Consider the following 17,666-nt stretch of genomic DNA (forward strand, 5'->3'; position numbering starts at 1 on the left):
AAAAAAAAAAAAAAAAAAAAAAAAAAAAAAAAGATACAAATAGGACATCTCTGGGAAAGACATAAAGTAGACCAAGTAATTTTTTGTTAACCTAGTTTAGATGAGGAACTCCAATTTAGAGGCAGTGAAAGAATAAGCTAGGATACTTTGCTCTGTAGCTGTTAAAGAGAACAAGACAAATTTGTGTACTGAAGTGCTTAAAAAAAAGGTTGAGAATAGCATTGCAATCAAAGTTGAAGCTTCAAGTAATCATATATGTAAATCGGTGAAACCATTGCACATTTGTATATACGTATAGCTAAAATTGGAAGTATTCTTGAGGCACATAAGGAAAGCACATTTGGTAGGAGCCGTGGGGATCTGTATATAGATGGTCTATCAATCTAAAGGTATTTCTGCTTTGTAGGAATTTGCGGCGTATCCGGAAGTGTCAACGAGGTCGAGAGCAGCAGGAAAAAGAAGGGAAAGAAGGAAACAGCAAGAAGACCATGGAAAATGTAGAGAGCCTGGATAAGCTGGAGTGTAGGTTCAAGCTGAACTCCTATAAGATGGTGTATGTGATCAAATCGGAGGACTACATGTACCGGAGAACTGCTCTACTTAGAGCTCATCAGGTGAGAAATGGTGACTGAAATTTCTCTGCATTTCCGCCAGTTCTATAGAACTGGTATGATTTTTTTTTTCTCTCTCTTTATAAATCCCTGTTTCTGGAACAAGTATTTGTTGTGTAAGGAAATGTATTCATTTGCTAAGGATCTTATAACAGTACCACCTGGCTTAAATAATGGAAATTGTTGGGATCTATAGTTCATTGGTAGAACACTTCCCAGTATACCCAAGGTCATCTTGGCATGGTTCCCAAATAGCTGCTCCCCATGCTATATTTATCATCTTGAGGTTCTGAGACCTAAAGCCCCAAGATTTATATAACAACAACTGTTGTGTTTTGAAGCCTCTGAGGAGAGAATAGTCATTGGTACTGTGCTGCTTTAGTGTTCCTGGGTCAATCATGGTCTTTCTCTTTTATGTCTAAACAAATGTCACACTTTGAATGATGAGTGTATGGGTGATGTTGTTAATGTGGGCATGTGGGAGATAGTTCAACCTATATGAGCTGGTGAATACATGGTGGGACTTTAAAAACTTTCGATGTTTACATTTCAAATAGTCTCATTTTTTTGTTTGTGTGAACCCTGTTTTCAAGAACCATCTTACTAATTATGTAGCTTGTGTTATAGCAGGCTCTGGGATACAATCACAAACTAGGGCAGGTCTTCCTGTGCATTACCAAGGAAATGAAAATGTTAGGGAACTGACGTGAGATTTCATTGGTGGCATCTCAAAGACAGGATACTTGAAACCAAAATAACAAGGTGAAGAGTTAAGGGAGAAGTGTCAGAAAAGGGAATTAGATCCCATTACAGGTGATCGTGAGCCACCATGTGGTTCCTGGGAATTGAACTCTAGAAGAGCAGTAGTGCTCTTAACCACTGAGCGTACTCGCCAGCCCACGAGAAGTGTTTTCTATGCAACACAACATGTAAAATGCAAGGCTGGGAGGAAGGAAAGGCATTAGCATACTCGGAACAAGTCAAATAAAGCTAGTGGCTGATGCCGAGTGCTGTAGACATTAGTGTAGTTCAGTGGGCCATGCTTTGGATTTTGCTTTAGATATACTGGGCCCACTTATTTACTTTGAGTATATGTTCATTCATGTTTATGTGTACTTGTGTTGATATAAGTGTGCATGCCACAGTGTGAGTGTATCGGTCAGAGTACAACCTGTAGGAATCTGTTCTCTCTGGGTTCAGGGGATGGAACACAGGTCATTAGACTTAGTGTCAGGCACCCTTACTCACTGAACTATTTTGCCAACCTCTCCTTTCCCCCATTTTTTAAAGATAGCATTCTATAGGACTGGGTAGATTACTCAGTGGTTAAGAACACTGGCTGTTCTTTCATAGGACTCAGCTCAATTCCCAGCACCCACAAGGCAGTTTTCAGCTATCTGCAACTCCAGGCCCAGTGGATCCAGTTTCCTCTTAGGCTTCTGCAAAGATTAGGCACATATATGCTATAAATACAGTTTCAGGAAAAATGACCAGTGTACAAATAAAGTAATAAATTTAGTCAGGCCAGGTGGCATATGTCTAATCCCAGCACTCATGGGACGGGGCAGGCAAGCTGCCCAAGTTTTAGCCCAGCCTGGTCTACATAGTGAGTTTTGCGCCAGCCAGAGTAACATAGTGAGACTCTGTCTTAAATACATACATACATAAATAAATATTGTTTTGTATTTGAAAGGCTTATTTGCCTATTTTATCTGTTTCTTTCTCATTTTAGTCCCATGAGCGTGTAAGCAAGCGTCTGCATCAGCGGTTCCAGGCCTGGGTAGATAAATGGACCAAGGAGCATGTGCCTCGGGAAATGGCAGCAGAGACCAGCAAATGGCTCATGGGTGAGGGGCTGGAGGGCCTGGTACCCTGCACCACCTCCTGTGATACAGAGACCCTGCACTTTGTGAGCATCAACAAATACCGTGTCAAATACGGCACAGTGTTCAAAGCCCCTTAACTGCAGAGCCGGAGCACGTAGCTCAGGTGTGTGTGTGTGTGAATGTATGTGTGTGTCTGTGTGTGTGTGTCTGTGTGTGGGGGCATGTGTACTCATGTACACTGAAGAATCAAGGAAGATGCCTTTCAAGCCACCAGTGCAACCAGGCACCAGCAGGATACATGAAAGGAATGCAGATGGATGGATACCTTAGGAAGCTGGAACTGGCACTTTTCCCAAGGGTACTACCCAGACCCAACAGGGAATGAAGTCCATGCAAGCAGAGACAGGAAGCTTGCTTGCACACACCAGCAGAGCTCAACTACAACTTCCTATGACATGAGCAACCAGATGCTGTCCCCATTTGGATAGATGGAGGTGCATCTTGTCACTGCTCCTCTTCCCACCTCCAAAAAAGAGGGGGGAGGGGAGACTGGATTTGATGATACCCCGACTTGAGCACATCTAAGATCTTTGTTAATGATTTTATCTGAGACCTGTTTGGCTTTGGAATTAATAACTTATGGATTTGGTTTCTGAGTCCTTGAAGCTCACCTTCCCTCTTCTGGTTCTCAGCCTCAACAAATTCCAGTCAGTCCTCCTTTTTAGCTCCCATGGGACTGTTTTGTACCTGCTTCTTTACTAGTCTGCCCTAGTGCCATCCACCAGCTTCTCTCTCTCTCTCTCACTCACACACACATGCACACACACACAATTTTAACTTGGTTTTTCTTTTTTGTAAATAATGTACATATTGTCAATTTTTTATTAAAGAAATATGCTTTGATGTGCTAGCATAACTGCTCTAGCTTCTTGTGTACCATAGTACTATGTGGCTTCAGATTTAGTACCTAAAAACAGATGTACAAGACATTTATTACACTTTTTACCAAAGGGAGATACCATTGTAGTACTTTTGTGTAAAACTTGTCTTTCCCCCAACAACTTATTTTCTTTTTCCTTTTTTTTTTTTTAAATGTAAATAAAGCTTGATTCTTAAGGAAATAAGTAAAATAAGTCCCTTGTCCAAAGAGCTGTTGTAAAGTTAGGACTGACTTTAATTTCTTTTCCAGGTACAAATAGGATTTTGCTTAAATAAATACTTGTAATTGTCAAATTAACATATCAACATTGAGGCCAGCGGGGTGGCTCCATAGATGCTTGCCACATAAGCCTGACAAGTTTGCTCTCTGGATCCAATAGTGGAAGGCAAGATCTGACTCCCCGGAGTGCTGTGTCCTGTGCCCTGTGGCACCCGAGTGCCTGTTCTTGTGCTCACCCACAGGCACACCACACCTAGACTCCTGTTTCCCCTCTCAAAAGTTTTAATTTCCCTTACTGGGAATAAGGCAACAATTCAAGATACTGAGCCAAAGTGTCAAGTATATTTGTAGAAATTGGAAGGGAATGAATTTTACATTGCTTAGCAACACACACCAACAAATGCTTTTAAAATTGTAGCCTGGGCCTTTAATCTCAGCACTCGGAAGAAACGGATCTCTGTGAGTTCAAAGCTAGCCTGGTCTATATAACTCCAGGATAGCCAGGGCCACAAAGAGACCTTGTCTCAAAAAATTAAGAAAAATTTTTACCTTTATTTGTATGTGTGCACATATGCACCAACATGCAAGTGTGGAAGTCAGAACAGCTTGGAGTCAGTTCTAGGAATTAGGTTGTCGGGCTTGGCTGCAAGTTCATTTATTTGTGCTGTTATCCTCATCCATCTCACTAGACTCCACTTCTTTAAAGTTACATTTAAACATGAACCATAACATTGGGGGTGGGGGGTGTCTTCAAATGTATTGGCCTGGGCTTTTTGAACAACAGACTAGCTTGTCATAGAATTCAACAGCCATCACCTAGCAAGTCATGACCAGGTATGTTATCTTCCATTTAAAAATCCTCAGTCCTGGGGTTGGTGAGAGATGGCTCAGCTGGGTAAGGTTCTTCCCACTAAGCCTGAAGACCTGAGTTTGAGCCCCAGGTCCAACATGTCCCACCCCCAGCCAAATAAATTGTAACAATATTTTTTAAATCCCCAACACCACCATAAGGAAAAATTATTTGACTTCTAGGTTTTCAGAAGGTGGCACAGTCCTTTAATCCCAGCACTTGGGAGGCAGAGGCAGGCGGATTTCTGAGTTCAAGGCCAGCCTGGTCTACAGAGTGAGTTCCAGGACAGTCAGGGCTATACAGAGACCCTGTCTCAAAAAGCCCAAAAAACCAAAACAAACCAAAGTGACCCCCTTATTTGATGAAGGGTCACGCACTGTGGCCCAGGCTGCTTCAAAACTCAGGAATCCTGCCTCGGAATCCTGAATTCTGGGAATCCAGGTGCGTGTCACTATATCCTGCTTTTAGGGTGTTTTTGTCATAGGCGGACAAGAAAAATCTTGAAGGTAATGGAAAGCCTAATGGGGAAAGCACTGTAGGACAGTGGCTGAGGCAGCATGCCAGGAAGAGTAGGGCTTCTTCAGCTATGCTTCACCTCTTGCCCTCTATTCCATTAAGACTGCTGGTCTAGAAGGATGGGGAGCATGGATCTGACCAGCAGCAGCCTTGGCAGTTGCTACCTATGTACTGTGTACTGCACCTCCCTGCAGATCAGGATAAGATTTTGGGGCCCTTTTAGGAGAAAAAGTCCTTGTGACCAATTATACAAGGGACTTTGCTCAAGTTTTCACAAGTTATTTTAATTGACATTGTATATTTCTTCATCATTTTTCTGGGTAACCTGCATTTGGAATGTAAAGCTGGTTATTTCCATTAAAGCAGGCTAGTTAGATTCCTCCTGTATTTTCTCCCAGACTCCTGCAAACGTTAAAGCTGGAGGTTAGCTCTTGGCATTCAAGCTTCCTTGCATTTGTTGGCCTGCTGTGTTAGGTCAAAATTCAGGACATTTGGGTAATGGACAATGGTGATGAATGTAATGGGGGACTGCTGGTGTGCAAAGCCCCTTTTCTATATTTCTGAAAACACCCGAAGTAGCCTTGCGCTTTTCATATACAGTTACTAATGCTTGAGTAAGTGAAGAGAATGGAAAACTAAACCTTTCCTATGCCCTTCCAGGGGTTCCCTCCCTCGCCCTTCCTTCAGAATGCCAAGTAACCCAGGCTGTACTCCAAGTCGCTAAGTTGCAGCAGGTTACTCCAGTTTACACTTCTCTTCTGTGACCCAGGGCTTTTTGCATCCCAGGCAAGCGCACTCCCCCACAGAACCACGCCACCAGCTCAAACTTACCATTGTATTTAAAGATAATTTACCCAGCTGTCAAGACAGCTAGGATGAGCTGAGAACCGGGGAGGCTTCCCCAGAGCCAGCCTCTCGCAAAAGCCGTGGTGTTCCCAGAAAAGCTGCTCGGGTCTGTAAGCTGGTTGGATGCCGGAACCTTTGGTTCCAAGCGGTGCAACGAGCCGGCAGCACCAAGGATCTTCCGGGGAGGGAAGGCGCATCGCCATGGCGGCAGCGCCGTTCTTGAAGCACTGGCGCACCACTTTCGAGCGGGTGGAGAAGTTCGTGTCCCCGATCTACTTCACCGACTGTAACCTTCGCGGCAGGTGTGGCCCTTGGCCTGCTGAGCTCGCAGACCACATCCGCGCGCACTCCCCTTCCCTTCCGGAGGGAAACCCAGGCGGTGGCCACCCGGGCCGCGGAACAAAGTTCCCGCCACAGATGGGCCAGGGGCTGGGGAGCGAACGGTAGAGGTTGGGCTGGGCTGCCGGGCTGCCAGGCAGGCCTCACGGCTTTGGCCATGGGAGAGCGTTTTCCCAGCCATCCGCTGGAACACGGGTGGAACAGGGGCGGCTTCGAGCATGCGCCCATCAGCTGCTCCTGCCCAGGCTCTTCGGGGACAGCTGCCCAGTGACACTCTCCAGCTTCCTGACTCCCGAGAGGCTTCCCTATGACAAGGCGGTGCAGCAGAACTTCAGCCCTGCGCAGGTCGGCGACAGCTTCGGACCCACGTGGGTAACGCCCAGTTTGGCGAAGCTCCGCCCTACGACCAAACCCTAGTCTGCTAGATGGCAGAGTGGCGCCCCCTGCTGAGAGAATCTTTCCCCTATCCTTTGGTGTCTTCACTTGAATATTTTCATCCCTGCTGCTTCTTCCCCTTTCCCTTTATTCTTCACCCATTTCTCTGATGCTGCACATGCATGGCGAAAATCTTAAGGCCGAGGGTTTCCACTTCTAAGACCATCAAAACGGCTCTCTTACAGATGGTGGACCTGCTGGTTTCGGGTAGAACTGGTCATCCCTGAAGTTTGGGTGGGCCAGGAAGTTCATCTTTGCTGGGAAAGCGATGGAGAAAGCCTTGTCTGGCGTGATGGGGAGCCTGTCCAGGTGAGGTGTCCTCCCTTAGAGCTGGATACAGCCACAGATTAGCCTGGCTTTTAGAGAAGCCACAGCTGAATGAGTGGGTCTTCAGAGTAATTTCATGATTTCAGAACTGAGGAAATTGCCATTTGGATACCAGTGTTATAAACCCCCAGTTTTCATAAACTAGTTTTATTGTGTATAGAACATATGTATTGGGAGAAACTTAAAATCATTCTAGAATAATATAAAGTAAGGTATTAAGTTATCTTCCCGTGAATAATGAATTTTTTTAACTGCACATCACATTCCCCAGATATTAAATGCTAAATGTCATACCAGGTTTAATCTTTGTAATCCTATGTGATAGGACTTTATGTCCATTATAGATTTAAAAACTAAGAAATTTCTTTGTTGGTCCATACAGCTTCCATTTCAAAGTCCAGTATTTGGATCCTAAAATAAGAAGTCAGAGCTCTAGTCAACCTTCTCTTCGCGGCACCCACCTAACTGAACACCGAGGATGAACCAATCTATCTCAAGCTCCTTGGGCTTCTTTTTTAATTAATATAACCCAGAACTGCCACAAATTCTAGACAGATGTTCTCAACACTGAGCTAATCCATCCCTCACCTCCTGTTTGTTTAATTTGAGAAAGGGTCTTGCTGAGTGATCCCTGTTAATAGCCTTGATCTTGTTATCCTCCACCATGGACCTCCCAAGTAACTATAATTATAGACCTGTATCAATATATCTGCCTCATTCCATGGGATTTTCTTTTATATATTTATGGGTAGAACGGCCACCAGAGGGGGCTAGAGAGATGACTCAGTGGTTAAGAGCACTGACTGGTCTTCCAGCGGTCCTGAGTTCAAATATCCAACAACCACATGATGGCTTACAACCATCTGTAATGGGATCCGATGCCCTCTTCTGGTGTGTCTAAAGACAGCATACAGTGTACTCATATATACGTTAAATAAATAAATCTTTTTTTGTTTGTTTGTTTGTTTATTTTTCTTTTTAAATAAATAAATCTTAAAAAAGAAAGAAAGAGGGCTGGTGAGATGGCTCAGCAGGTAAGAGCACCCGACTGCTCTTCCAAAGGTACAGAGTTCAAATCCCAGCAACCACATGGTGGCTCACAACCATCCTTAACAAGATCTGACTCCCTCTTCTGGAGTGTCTGAAGACANCTACAGTGTACTTACATATAATAAAAAAATAAAAAAAATAAAAATAAATAAATAAATAAATAAAAAAGAAAGAAAGGCCACCAGGCCCCCTAATTCCTGCCCACGATCCTTCCCATAAGACCATCTGTAGGGACCTTGAAGGGCCCAAGACACCCCCAAATCAAGTTCTTAGCACACATGAAATTCATTTGTCTCAGAGGGACATAGGGCAGGGAATAAGAAACAAAGACAGGAGACAGAGAACAAGGGAGAAGGGAAAGAGGTGTTTGTCCCAGAAGACAAAAGACAAAGAAAATGGCAGTTCATAAAGCTACAAGAAGAAAGCCTGGGGGCTGGTGAGATGGCTCAGTGGGTAAGAGCACCCGACTCCGGAGTTCAAATCCCAGTAACCACATGGTGGCTCATAACCATCTGTAATAAGATCTGACTCCCTCTTCTGGAGTGTCTGAAGACAGCTACAGTGTACTTACATATAATAAATAAATAAATCTTTTTTTAAAAAAAGAAGAAGAAGAAAGCCTGTGTTGGGATGAGGTGGTCTGTTCCCATATTTTGGTCGCTAGCTTTAGGGGTGTAATCTAACAGTTTTACAAGGCAGAGGGAAGTGGAGAGAAGGGCAAGGCCTGCCAAAGCCGTGCTTGCTGAGCTCCAGCTCGCCAGAGTCCCCTCACCACTGCTAGCAAACATAAGCTGTGTGCTGGTCACTGATGGGTGGAGCACTTGCTACCAAGGTTCCCTGATTACTTTATCCTAGCCTTTCCTACTCATCCTTCGAATTTTCTAATGGCCTCAAGCCCTGTCTTCTCTTTTCTCTACCAGGGATTGACCAAGGAAGGTGAAAAGACCAGTTATGTCCTGAGTGAGAGGCTGCGAGCGTCAGACCCTCGGAGGTGAGCATTCATTTACACGGACGTGTGCATATAAATGAAAATCGTAATATTTCCTTTCTAGTGGCAAATATAAAAGAACATGGAGAAATTAATTATTCCTATTATCCTTCTACCAGGGGTGACCATTCTTTAGTTAGTTTGTTTGTTTGGGGGTTTTTTGTGTGTTTGTTTTTTGAGACAGGGTTTCTCTGTGTAACCCTGGCTGTCCTGGAACTCACTCTGTAGACCAGGCTGGCCTCGAACTCAGAAATCCACCTGCCTCTGCCTCCTGAGCGCTGAGATTAAAGGCGTGCGCCACCACTGCCCGGCAGGGATGACCATTCTTATCATCTCCATCTCATAATCTCAAGATTTCTTTGAGCAGAAGCACGTTTTACTAGATGAAAATTATTTCTCTGATATTTTACACCTACCTTTTACATTCCATTATTTCATATTGAGAGAGCATCTATACTATACCATGAAAAGCTAAGATACTAGGTTTGACTGCTTGTTGTTATTATTTGTTGTTTTTTTGTTTTGTTTTGTTTGAAACAGGATCCCATCCTATAGCCCTAGCTGTCCTAGAACTCACTGTGTAGACCATGTTGGCCTTGAACTCACAAAGATCTACTTACTTCCTCCCAAGTGCTGGGATTAAAGTTGGGTGCTACCGTGCATGATTATTGCTGTGTATATTTAACTGTGCATGTTTGTTTGTTTGTTTTCTTTGGTTTGGTTTAGTTTTTTGAGACAAGGTTTCTCTGTGTAGCCCTGGCTGTCCTGGAACTCGCTCTGTAGACCAGAGCCTCAGACTCATAGATCCATCTGCCTCTGTCCTGCCTCTCAAGTGTTAGGATTAAAAAGGCCTCTGCCACCACTGCACATTAACTGTACATTGTTTCAGATTCCTCCAACTCTGTGAATATGGTAAGGTGGCTTTGAAGGGCAGACGGAAATAGTCATAAAATTATGAAACTGCTGAAGATTCTGGAAGAACAGACTGAGGACTCCATTGCCAGACTAGGAGGGCTGGAGTCGGAAAGGCTACCCTTTCCTGAGTTTAGCTCTGGCAGAGGAACCTGCTGCCTCCAGGAACTGGTGTCCTGTGTTAGCTAGTGGAACTTGGGACTGAAAGTCAACTTTGGAAGAGCCAAACATGTTTGCTGTGCAGCAAGGGCTTTAAGACCAAGAGTACTTTGTACAGACAGCCTTGGAAATATAAAGCTAAACAACAGTACAGCACATAGAAATCCAAACTTAGCCATAGCAGAACACTCCTCAGCAGGACATAGGTTTGAACTGGTATTTCTACTGTGATCCTCCCACACCTAAACCTGATATCTCCTGGGTTCCACTGGGAAGTGGGTCCTGGGCATAAATAGGGGGTGAGCAACTGAATGCCTGCTACTTGCACTCTTGTCAAGTTCCCAGCATCTTCTGCCAGTCCACTGGCCTGAGACTGCCTCTCTATATTTATAGCTTGACTCTCTATGTGGAAGTTGCCTGCAATGGGCTTCTGGGGGCCGGGAAGGGAAGCATGATTGCAGCCCCTGACCCAGAGAAGATGTTCCAGCTGAGCCAGGCTAAACTGGCTGTGTTCCACCGGGATGTCCACAATCTCTTGGTTGACCTGGAGCTGTTGCTGGGTGTGGCCAAGGTACTGGAGCCCCACCCCCATCCATATCCCTGCTCCAGGCATATTGTTTCTTGGGTCAGATCGCTGGAACTCTGGGAATCTTGAGTTGGGGCACCAACAGGAGTAAAGGGTTAGAAGTGGGGAACTTTGCTGAGAACCCTTGAGAGACCGGCTAGAGCCTTGCTATAGTAGTGCTTGAGAAGTCTTTAAAGTATAGAACCCTGATGCAGGGCCTTGGGGAGGACAACCAGCGCAGCTTCCAGGCCCTGCACACAGCCAACCAGATGGTGAACATATGTGACCCTGCTCGGCCTGAGACTTACCCAGCAGCCAAAGCCCTGGCCTCAAAGTTCTTTGGCCAACATGGAGGTGAAAGCCAGCATACCATCCATGCCATGGGGCACTGTCACATTGATACAGGTAAAGCACCACTGTTTGTTAGGGCGCCAGGTGCCCTTAAAGCCTTGGGTGTGGCTGAAACCTGCAGTATGATCCTTGGTAATCTTTGGCCTTCTGGACCTTATTTTTCCCCTTGTGTAAAATGAATCAGGGGCATTGGATCATGGGCTCTGTTGGCTTTGGCTTGCTTATTCTTCCAACAAAATCTGATAGCTCACGAGGCCCTGTGGCAGACACTGGATAGGTAGCATTGTGGAGACTGGTGACCGCAGAGTGGCCAGGTGTGGGGATGCTGTATATGAGACTTGGGGCCAGAAGAGGTATTTCACCCAGCTACATTAGGGAGTCTGAGATTTCCTAGCAAAGTGACATTTGATTTAAGTGACAATGAGTAGTTGAGTGAGTTGACACAGGGACCCCCTAAGCACAGGGACCAGGTCAGGTGTTCAGCTTTGAACCCCAGTTTGTAAGATTCTTGAGAGTTTTGGGTTCTTTGTTTGCTCATTGTTACTGTGCCTAAGTCCAGGCCTTTGCTATCTACGTAGTACTGGTAGGTTTTGAACTGACAGCAGTCCTCTAGTTCAGCTTCCTGAATGCTGGATTACAGGTGTGAGCCACTACACTGAAATGTGTGGTTTGTAGCCAGCTCCTTGCTGTACTGATTCAGATGCGGCTAAGGTTTCTGACCATGGAACAAGGGCTGATAATGTTAGACCTGAGGCCTAGAGGCCAGGAGCAACTGGAGGTCATCCAACTTGCCCAGATAAGCCCACACTATGCCTCGTTCTAGTACCTCTGTCTCTGGGGAATCTGAGCTTTCATGGAAGGCTTGTCCTGGTACCTGTGTCCTGGCTGTTGGTCTCAGTCCTTCCTGCCCAACCAGCTTCTCCTACCTTGCAGGAGGGACATGAAGTAACAGCGCAAGAGGGGCACCACATAGGTTTGCAGGGTAGACCTAGACGAGAAGGGGGCTGGGCTGACCCACTGGAGCCTTAGGCCGGGTCTGTCAGGGTTTGGGTGCAGGGGAGGGCTGCTGATCTCTAAAGAGCAGGAACCTTGTTATCTTCTCACTCTGCCCCCCACCCCCAGCCTGGCTTTGGCCCTTCAAGGAGACTGTGAGGAAATGTGCCCGGAGCTGGTCGACGGCTGTGAAGCTCATGGAGCAGAACACCGAGTTTGTCTTTGCCTGCTCTCAGGTCAGAGGGCAGCTGTGTGGAGCAGATGGGCCCAAAGTGGGGACTTCAAAGACCAAGAGTGCCCCTTACCTTTAGCTACCCCCAGAGCCACCGGATGCTTGACCGTGAGTAGTGTCCTTTTTGCTCCTGGCCCAACTCCCAACTCATGTTCCCCACAGGCACAACAGCTTGAGTGGGTCAAGAGCCAGTACCCTGGTCTGCATGCCCGGCTCCAGGAGTTTGCCTGCCGAGGACAGTTTGTGCCTGTGGGGGGTACCTGGGTAGAAATGGTAAGTGCCCATCCCTGGTACTATCCTCCAGCAGCTAGTCAGTTGGGCCTGAAATGAGCAAGACGGGCCTCTTCCTGGAGTTATAACCCTGTGTTAGCGCACCCATTGCACCTCACAACAGAGTGAAGTTGGCCCAGGGTCCTACCTGCGTCTAGTCTGGTGCTAACTCCAGCTGTCTTGCTGTCCCATCCCCCAACCCCAACAGGATGGGAACCTACCCAGTGGAGAGGCCATGGTGAGGCAGTTCCTGCAGGGCCAGAACTTCTTTCTGCAAGAGTTTGGGAAGATGTGCTCTGAGGTAGTCTGGGAGCTGGCACACCAGGCTATCCACAGGGGACACGGGGACTTGGCCCACATGCAGAGGGCTGAGGCAGCTCCAATGAGAGCTGAGAGCCTTATCCCCGCAGTTCTGGCTGCCAGACACGTTTGGCTACTCAGCACAGCTCCCCCAGATCATGCAAGGCTGTGGCATCAAGCGCTTCCTGACACAGAAGCTGAGCTGGAACTTAGTCAACTCCTTCCCAGTAAGCAAGCCCCTGGGGGTCGGGGTTACAGGGGCTGGATCCCACTTGGCCCACTCACCCCTTTCCAGAGTGTGGTAGGCCTGTGCTTGGGTCACAGCTAACATGGATGTGGATCGACATCACCCCAGGCCTGACTCTAGCCTCTGCCCTGCCTGTCTCTGCCGGTAGCACCATACCTTTTTCTGGGAGGGGCTGGATGGCTCCCGAGTGCTGGTCCACTTCCCACCTGGAGACTCATATGGAATGCAGGGCAATGTGGAGGAGGTGAGGGGACACGGGATGCTGGGCTTTTCAGAGAGGGCTGGGTGTCTTGTCCTAGGCTGACATGTCCCTACCTGTCTAGGTGCTCAAGACTGTGACCAACAACCGGGACAAGGGGCGGACCAACCACAGTGGCTTCCTCTTCGGCTTTGGGGATGGGGGAGGTGGCCCCACACAGACCATGTTGGACCGATTGAAGCGGCTGAGCAACACTGACGGGCTGCCCAGGTCAGGCCTGAGCCAGCATCAGCCCTGGACTCTCAAGCCACATTCATGTAGCTGTGCCCTCGAGCCCTTGCCTTAAGCCTGCCCTTTGTTTATATATGAAGTTTGACTCCTGCACTGGACCTTGTATTTCTCAATCCTGACCCATCATCTTCCAAACTTCCTCCTTGGGGATATGGTGCAGGGAAATCCTGAGGTAGAAAGAGGCTTGAGGCCAACACAGTGCAGCTCTATATTTAGGGAACTGGCTAGGGAGTGGCTTCTTCGCTGGGGCCTCTGGCCTGCACTGTAGACAAAAGGCAAACTACAGGGCTCCCAGCTGGGAGTCCAGGCTCATGGTCTTCCTCAGGGTGCAGCTGTCTTCTCCTGACCAGCTCTTCACAGCACTGGAGAGAGACTCAGGACAGCTGTGCACATGGGTTGGAGAACTCTTCCTGGAACTGCACAATGGCACCTACACTACCCACGCCCAGGTCAGGGCCAGGCTACCAACCTAGTCAATACAGGGCCCCGATATGCATTGGGCTGTGGGGAAGGGTGGGGAGGGGCAGGGCTAGAGCTCAGTGGGCTCCTTCTCCAAGTAGAGGCTTGGAAAAGAGCTGGGTTAATCCTGAACACAGACAACGGGTGGGACAGAGCCTTTCCAGAGGAGGAGGGTTTGGGTGGGAGGTCACTTGAGGTAAGTTTTCTATGAGAGGCCTTGGGAGGCTGTCAAGGGTTCTGAGCAAGAGAGAGCTTTGGAAGGTGTCCTGGGTCACATCAGAACTTAAGGTGACCCTCCCTCCCTGGGCACAGCTCAAGAAGGGGAACAGAGAATGTGAGCAGATTCTTCATGACGTGGAGATGCTCAGCAGCCTGGCCCTAGCCCGAAGTGCCCAGTTCCTATACCCGGCAGCCCAGCTGGAGCACCTTTGGAGGTCAGTTAGGTACCCCTTCCTGCCGGTCACCTGACTTCTCACCCTGCCCATAGCCTGCCTCTCCCAGCCTTCCCTGTCTCTCTGCCTTTGGTCCCTGTAGGCTCCTGCTCCTCAACCAGTTCCATGATGTGGTGACTGGAAGCTGCATTCAGCTGGTGGCAGAAGATGCCATGAACTACTATGAAGGTGAGGCAAACCTTTGTACCAGACCCTCTGCTCTCAGGGCCAAGCGGGGCGGACCCGCAGCTCACCCACGGCCAAACCCATCTCTCTTCAGACATCCGTTCTCAGGGCAACCCACTGCTCAGTGCTGCGGCCGCAGCCTTGTGTGCTGGGGAGCCAGGTCCCGAGGGCCTCCTCATTATCAACACGCTGCCCTGGAAGCGCACTGAAGTGTTGGCACTTCCCAAGCCTTGTGGGGCTCACAGCCTAGGTATGAGCTGACAGGGGAAAGCTGGTCCTGCAGCAGGAAAAACTAAGGCTAGACAGTATGGCAAGGATATTCCCCAGGGATCTTTACCTTGGGGTATCCCAATCTGGAGAGAAGTAGCCATGTACTATCCCGTTCAGCCTGTCCTTAACCTGAGCAAGGTGTCTAGACTGTCAGAGAGGCTACACTGATGTCCAGGCCTTGTCCCCAGCCCTGGTGACAGTGCCCAGTATTGGCTATGCTCCTGCTCCTACCCCTACTTCACTGCAGCCCCTCCTACCCCAGCAGCCTGTGTTTGTGATGCAGGAGGTAAGTCCTAGCAGCTCCCAATGGGGTGGGGCCTAGTCTGGGATTCTCCTTGGTCTGGAGCCAGGGGCTGGGGCAATGCACAGCTTTAGGAGGGTTGGGGTGGGGTGGGGGAGGGGGAGGGAACACTACTCACTCAGTTCAAGGACCATCTCCTCCAAGACCAACGGTTCTGTGACTCTGGACAATGGCATCATCCGGGTGAGACTGGATCCAACTGGCTGTCTTACTTCCCTGGTCCTGGTGGCTTCCGGCAGGTGCTGACCCTTCACTGTTCTTAATCCCATGCCTGGCTAGTTCATCCCAAACTGTACCATCTTCCCTCTGTTCCCTGGCCACTACACTATCCAAGTAGTCTACAAGTACCTCTAGGCTGGAACCCGCACATGGGGCAGGATAGGTTGGGCTAGCAGTACCCTGACCCCTGGTCCTATTTAACCTGTCCCCACCAAGAGTAGCTGGAGAGACCACCAATCCCTATGTCCTTCCAGGGAAGCCATTGCTGAGGGAGCCCTGGGGAACCAGTTTGTGCTGTTTGACGATGTGCCATTGTACTGGGATGCATGGGATGTCATGGACTACCATCTAGAGACACGGTACTTCCTGGGCAGGTCCTGGGGGTGGCTGTGTATGCATGCTTCTCTGGCTTAGTGCCACCCACCTTCATCCCACAGGAAGCCTGTGGTGGGCCAGGCAGGGACCCTGGCAGTGGGCACTGAAGGTGGCCTCCGGGGCAGTGCCTGGTTCCTGCTACAGATCAGCCCCAACAGTCGGCTCAGCCAGGAGGTTGTGCTAGATGTTGGCTGCCCCTATGTCCGCTTCCACACTGAGGTAGAAACGGCAGGGTAGTGGCCATCTTTCCCGGGTATGGCTGGTGAGGAGGCCTGAGACCCTGCTCTTGTTCCTACCCTCTGTCCCACTGCAGGTGCACTGGCACGAGGCCCACAAGTTCCTGAAGGTGGAGTTCCCTGCTCGAATACGGAGCCCCCAGGCTACCTATGAAATCCAGTTTGGGCACCTCCAGAGGCCGACCCACAACAACACCTCTTGGGACTGGGCTCGCTATGAGGTCTGACATGGGGACTGGGTGGGGCTTGCACTCGCCCCTGTCTGGGGAGAGACTATTTGTGGGTTGAAGACAAGAGGAAAACAATGACTGACACCTGTGCTCTCTAACATGGGCCAGGCATTTGCTACCCGCTTTACTTTGGTTTGGCATTATAGCCACTGTTACCATTTCACAGATGAGGAAGCAGGCAGACGGGTGGGATGACATGCCCCAAGCTTCCTTGAGTGGAAGCTAGGATGCAACCATAGGCTCCAGAACTTACTGTCGCCCAACTAAAAAGGGCTCTGGGATGCGGCCACCCATAGGCCTTGGATCTGCCCTTCAGGTGTGGGCTCACCGCTGGATAGATCTGTCAGAGTGTGACTTTGGGCTGGCCCTGCTCAACAACTGCAAGTATGGAGCATCAGTACGAGACAACGTCCTCAGCCTCTCACTGTGAGTGCAGTGCCCGCTGGGTTCAGGGCTGGCTGGGGTTTGTGGGAGCTTCCTGTGCTGGAACTCCAGCCCTCTCATCTCTCCCTCCCACTCCAGGTTGCGTGCACCTAAGGCTCCAGATGCTACTGCCGACATGGGGCGCCATGAATTCACTTATGCTTTGATGCCACACAAGGGTATGTACCAGGGTAGCAGGGCCCTTCTCTGGCTCTTGACCTCCTCTGTGCCTTTTCCTGAGGTAAGGGGTAAACTGAGGCATCGGGGTAAATGGAGGCAGCCCAGCCCCAGTCCCCTCCAGAGGCACTGCGGGGAGCTCCCACTGTCCACATGTGTTTCTTTTTGGTCATACTCCAGGTTCCTTCCAAGAAGCTGGTGTCATCCATGCTGCCTACAACCTCAACTTTCCCCTGCTGGCACTGCCGGCTCCAGGCCCGGCCCCTGACACCACCTGGAGTGCCTTTTCTGTATCTTCACCAGCAGTAGTGTTGGAGACCATCAAGCAGGCAAGGGCAGGACAGACTGGGAGGCTCCTGGGATACACAAGTTCTTGACCCTGCCTAATGTCCTGCCTTCCTCCACCAGGCTGAGAGGTGCCATCAGCACCGCACACTGGTTCTAAGGCTGTACGAGGCTCACGGCAGCCATGTGGACTGCTGGCTGCATACATCGTTGCCTGTTCAGGAGGCCACCCTGTGAGTAGAGACATGGTAGAGGTAGAGGTGGGAGTCCTGCCTTTGTCGGTCCTTATGGCCTCTCCTGTTCTCCATCTAGTTGTGACCTCCTGGAGCAGCGAGACCCCACTGGTCACCTGTCCCTTCAGGACAACCGTCTGAAGCTCACCTTTTCTCCCTTCCAAGTGAGATCCCTATTGCTTGTGCTTCAGTCTCCACCAAACTGAGTCTTGACTGGACAGCTTTGGGAGTTCGTCATTTCCACCTCCCCAGCCTGAAGTGTCTTGTGCAATAAAAGCTTAGATTAGCAGTGCTGTGATGGTGCCTTGCTGCTTCTCATAAGGCTGCTCTGCATGGGCTGTAAGGAGGGAGAGTGTTTCCAGGGGCAAGACCTAA

At 48.9% G+C, this 17,666-nt stretch overlaps 2 protein-coding genes across 10 annotated transcripts in view; both read left to right on the forward strand.

The window, feature by feature from the left end:
* Window positions 1-3,567, forward strand: part of Sin3a (SIN3 transcription regulator family member A) — a 57,682-nt gene extending 54,115 nt beyond the window's left edge. For 3 of the 6 annotated variants that reach the window (XM_021208148.2, XM_021208146.2, XM_021208145.2), the window contains 2 exons: window positions 407-614; window positions 2,344-3,567. In XM_021208148.2, the coding sequence (XP_021063807.1) occupies window positions 407-614; window positions 2,344-2,574 (439 nt within the window). In that variant the 3' untranslated portion in view covers window positions 2,575-3,567. The remainder of the gene's footprint in view (window positions 1-406; window positions 615-2,343) is intronic. The other 3 variants (XM_029543786.1, XM_029543785.1, XM_029543787.1) reach the window with 2 other exon arrangements.
* A 2,391-nt stretch (window positions 3,568-5,958) lies between these two features.
* On the forward strand, window positions 5,959-17,581 carry Man2c1 (mannosidase alpha class 2C member 1). Of its 4 annotated transcripts, none has more exons than XM_021205916.2 (26): window positions 5,959-6,110; window positions 6,393-6,515; window positions 6,768-6,891; window positions 8,880-8,950; window positions 10,412-10,589; window positions 10,799-10,988; window positions 12,057-12,163; window positions 12,322-12,432; window positions 12,638-12,730; window positions 12,840-12,956; window positions 13,125-13,220; window positions 13,300-13,445; window positions 13,792-13,915; window positions 14,238-14,359; window positions 14,460-14,545; window positions 14,637-14,792; window positions 14,988-15,102; window positions 15,212-15,352; window positions 15,587-15,691; window positions 15,770-15,926; window positions 16,021-16,164; window positions 16,490-16,599; window positions 16,696-16,775; window positions 16,954-17,102; window positions 17,182-17,291; window positions 17,371-17,581. In XM_021205916.2, the coding sequence occupies exons 1-26, from the start codon at window positions 6,010-6,012 to the stop codon at window positions 17,495-17,497; spliced, it is 3,183 nt and encodes a 1,060-aa protein (XP_021061575.1). In that variant the 5' UTR covers window positions 5,959-6,009; the 3' UTR covers window positions 17,498-17,581. The 4 variants fall into 4 exon arrangements, with proteins under 4 accessions (XP_021061575.1, XP_021061576.1, XP_029399252.1 ...); XM_021205917.2 differs by having other exon boundaries at window positions 15,001-15,098; window positions 15,258-15,352; XM_029543393.1 differs by having other exon boundaries at window positions 6,020-6,110; window positions 6,393-6,492; window positions 15,001-15,098; window positions 15,258-15,352.
* The last annotated feature ends 85 nt before the right edge of the window (window positions 17,582-17,666 follow it).

This window comes from Mus pahari, chromosome 10 (genome assembly GCF_900095145.1).
Source record: "Mus pahari chromosome 10, PAHARI_EIJ_v1.1, whole genome shotgun sequence".
Taxonomy (NCBI): Eukaryota; Metazoa; Chordata; class Mammalia; order Rodentia; family Muridae; genus Mus; species Mus pahari.